A 4392-nucleotide genomic window follows, 5' to 3' on the forward strand; every position below is an offset into this window, starting at 1 on the left:
CAGTTTACCAACAAAAACTCCAACCTAATAGTAATTTTAAACTATAGTCAAAGTTAATGGGTAAGTTTAGACCTTTTTTCTTCTTAAAAAGTTTAGAAACGTGGAATTCATCGGTTTCGCTCTTGAAATTCGTTAATGACAAGAGCAAATACGATATGATTTTACTAATGTCAAGGATATAAATAAACTTAAAATGCAATGGAAGACAAAATTAAATAACTTCAGATAGTACCATAATGATAAATTTGAAGTAATGCCCATGTAATTATAGTAATTTTATTTTAGTAACTAAAAATATAGTCGATAACACGTTATAATCGGTTATAACTAGGGGTGTACAAAGAAAACCGATAAATCGCACCAAACCAATAATTCGAGTCAAACAGGGGATATTTTTTAGCGCGGTTATATTTATTGACTTTCTAAGGAAAATTTTATTTTGTATCTCATACAACTTACGCTAGTCGTATGAGGCATTTTTTTTGTCTCACAGTTTTATGGACCTGAATTTTTGTGGACCCAGAAGTGTAACATTGGGGTCCACAAATTTATGAGACAAAAAGGAACCTCACACAACTAATGTCACTTGTGTGAGGCACACAATAAAACGTCTCCCTTTTTAATCATTGGTCTGATGTGATGTATTTTTTTTTCAAATACATGTCAAAATGTTGAATATTATTTCTAACTGAACTTAGGGTGCAAGCAAAAAGAGCACTACGAGACGACTTTGACCCAATTAGTCAAAGTCAACATTTTGGGGCGACAGCTTTTACAATTGCACACGAATGTGCGTTTGCTTATATACTTCCTGTTTTTTTTTGGTTTCCCGCCCGGTGTCCGGTACCCACATTAGAGCCCGACTATATCCGGATTCGCACCCGCGTAGGGCCACTTTCGGGGGGAAGCCCTCCCTATCAAGGATTTTTTCATACCCAGGGCTCGAACTCGAGACCTCTGGTTAAGGGAGGAGCAATCTCATTCACTGCACCACATCGTTTGGTGGTTATATACTTCCTGTTTTGCCTTTGTTTAATCTTTGATGTTCCATTTTTTCTTTTTGGTGCAACAAAAATATAAACCAAGTAATATATCAAGATTCAAGAAAGTGATGCATTTACCCTAGGCTGATTTGCACATAATAGGATATTTCGGTGTCACTATTAATTTTTAGGCCTTGCTTGTCCTATGGACAGAATTTTAAATTTAATCAGTGTTGCCTCTCGCTTGTCCCATTGGCAATATTTTCGACTTTTGATCTTCAAGGTTTATCCAATTGGGCAATCGGGGGTCAAAAAATCAAGAACATTAATTTTCAAGGTTATTAGGCGAAGTTTCGGTAAGGTCTAGCTCCATTTTGTCCTTACACTTAGTGACGTTTGGACATAAGAATTGTAAATTTTTAAAAAAGTAAAATTTTTTTCAAGTAAAAATGGTATTTGAAAATTAGAGTTGTTTTTGGACATGAATATAATTTTGAGTTGTTTTTAATTTTTTATGAGTGATCTGGGTGAAAATTTTGAAAAACATCTTTTTAGAGTTTTTCAAATTTTCGAAAAATTCCAAAATTCATCTTCAAGTGAAAATTAGAAATTTTATGGTCAAACAATAATTTCGAAAAAAAGTAAAAAAAATTCGAAAAAAAATGAAAAAATTCTTATGACCAAACGGGCTCTTAGAATAGTGGAAACAAACACGGGATAATTCTTAGAGCATTGGGCAGAATAAGCATAATTTAGGGCCATCTCTGACTGAAATCTGAAGAGAAGTTAAAATTGGCATTTTAAGTTCACAAATACTGAAAGAAAAATAATATATATAAGGTGATCTTATTGCTGAATCCATATTTTTGTAGAACTTTTTTTTTGTGTGAACTTCCCTTTTCAGGCTTGAATTCGTATTTCAATTTAAATTCGACAAGCTTATGCTATTAAAAAAAGAAGGCAAATTTAAGATTAAGAAGAGAGGACTAAATACAGTCAAATCTATATATAACATCCTCATTTGTTTCGATATTTTTTGGTTACTATAGTGAAGTGCTGTTATAGAGGACATATATTATAACATAATATAAAAATCTGTTTCGAGAAAAACTTGACTTAACATAATATAAAAATCTGTTTCGAGAAAAAATGAACTTTTATAGTGGTTGTTATAGAATGGTCTAACTGTAACTTCCTGTTGTTCATGAATTATTTCACTTCTATTTGCTTTAAAAGAAAACATTAATTTTGCATTAACATTTATTGCGACCACAAACTACTAAAAAGGAACTAAGTTTTATCTCGAGGTATATACCACGAGAGTACAAAGCATATAGAAGTTTTAAGTTTTTGTTCGTCGCTAATTCCTGTTTTTTAATGATCTACTTAAGCTTGACCTATTCCATTTTCAGGCTTCTCCCTCATTTTCCTTAGACATTTCTTCTAATGATTTCCCTTTAGATTCTGGTACCAACAATGTAAACAACATCCCAAAAAAATTAATAAAACCTAAAACAATCAAAGATTTTCTCACACCAATACCCGGGGGATAACCCGCATCAGTCTTCTTCGGATCATTGGATTGCGCAGCATATAAAAACCCGAATGCTCCAACCATAGCTCCCGCTTTTCCAGCAGCCGCAGAAATCCCATGGCATGTTGACCTTAGCCTCGCGGGGAAAATCTCCGCGGGGACAACAAATGTGGTCGCGTTTGGACCAAAATTAGCAAAGAAAAACGTTAACGAATACATGATCACGAATCCAATTCTATTGTCCTTGTGTGTCCAATGATCATAAGGAATGGCCAGCGCGAACATGAACGTTGTCATGAAGAAGAACCCCATCAATTGAATCGCGAATCGGCCTATTTTATCGATGAATACTACTGTAAACCAGTACCCTGGAACAGTACTACAAAGAGCAATGAGTGTTTGTGCTCTCGCAATTTTGTAAACTTCTTCCATTGCATTCATCGTTTCGGGAGGAGGGATCCATCCAATCGCGCTAAAAATGTCTTTTTGAAAAAGATTTTGGCTATAGAAAGCAATGTCTAGCAAAAACCATGTACTAGTTGTGCCTAGCAAATGAAGTCCATGGCGACGAAGGAATTGTATCGTGAACAACCCGAAATCGTTCCCTTTTTCTTGCGCGAGCTTCTCTACTTTTTCTTGTTCCGCTTCAATTTCAACTTGTAAAACTCTAGACATGTCACTAGCCGCCTGTTTCGCGTTTTTGGCCACTAAGGCCGTGTAACGCGCTGTTTCAGGCATCTTCATTCGCCAGTAATAAGTTAATCCGGCTGGAAGAGCACCGAACATGACGATCAAACGCCATGCAAGATCGGCTTCTGGGACAGTAGAAGCACTAGCATTGACCTGATAGGCGGGTGCAGGGTACCCTGCCTTAAATAAAGCGGAAATAATGATCGCAACCATTCCACCACACAAAATTCCGAAACCTTGCATGGCGAATACAGCAGCAATGAACGCGCCACGAGTCTTTTTGTTAGCATACTCGGACATAATGGTGGCGGATAAAGGGTAGTCGCCACCAATGCCAAATCCGAGCCAAAACCGGAAGAAGCAAAGGGTAGTCATAACCCCTTTTGGCGTATGGCCAAAAGAAAGTCCAGAGGCAATAGAACAAAGAACCATAAGCATAAGTGTCATTCCATAAACTTTTTTCCTTCCTAATTTATCTCCAAGCCACCCAAAAAACAGTTGTCCAGCAAGGGTCCCACAGAACGCGACGCCATTAACGGCGGCTGAGACGTTAGGAGGAAGAGTTCCAGGCTTTGTTGCGCCATCGCGGTGATAGTAAATGCGGCCAAGTAATTTTGTGACCAAAGAAATGCAGAATAGGTCATATGCATCAGTAAAAAAGCCCATACCAGCAACCACAATTGCAGTGAAATGGTACATTTGTGTTTTGGCTACATCAAGTGCATTTAGCACTTCCAATTGCTCTTTAGCCATTTTGAGATTGTACTACTCTTTGTCAAAACTCCAAATCCTGCAAAAACACAGAATGGAAATTTTACAACTAATAAGAATATTTTTGAATGTATTAATAGAAAACAGTCTGCATTCGGAAACAGTCTCCCTACCCTTCCAGGGTAGGGGTAAGGCTGCGTACATTCTACCCTCCCCAGACCCCACTTGATAGGATTATACTGGGTAGTTGTTGTTGTTGTAGAAAATACATGGGAGTCTTGGCGTAACCGGTAAAGTTGTTGCCATGTGACCAGGAGGTCACGAGTTCGAGTCGCGGAAACAGCCTCTAGCAGATATGCAGGGTAAGGCTGCATACAATAGACCCTTGTGGTCCGGCCCTTCCCTGGACCCCGCGCATAGCGGGAGCTTAGTGCACCGGCTGCCCTTTTTAATTAAAAAAGGGCCAACCTGATG

At 37.8% G+C, this 4392-nt stretch overlaps 1 protein-coding gene across 1 annotated transcript; it reads right to left on the reverse strand.

The window, feature by feature from the left end:
• Positions 2263-3962, reverse strand: LOC109240567 (inorganic phosphate transporter 1-4-like). Its single transcript, XM_019407222.1, has one exon. It carries the CDS (start codon positions 3958-3960, stop codon positions 2392-2394), a length of 1569 nt encoding a protein of 522 aa, XP_019262767.1. The 5' UTR covers positions 3961-3962; the 3' UTR covers positions 2263-2391.

The sequence above is a fragment of the Nicotiana attenuata genome, chromosome 1 (genome assembly GCF_001879085.1).
Source record: "Nicotiana attenuata strain UT chromosome 1, NIATTr2, whole genome shotgun sequence".
Taxonomy (NCBI): Eukaryota; Viridiplantae; Streptophyta; class Magnoliopsida; order Solanales; family Solanaceae; genus Nicotiana; species Nicotiana attenuata.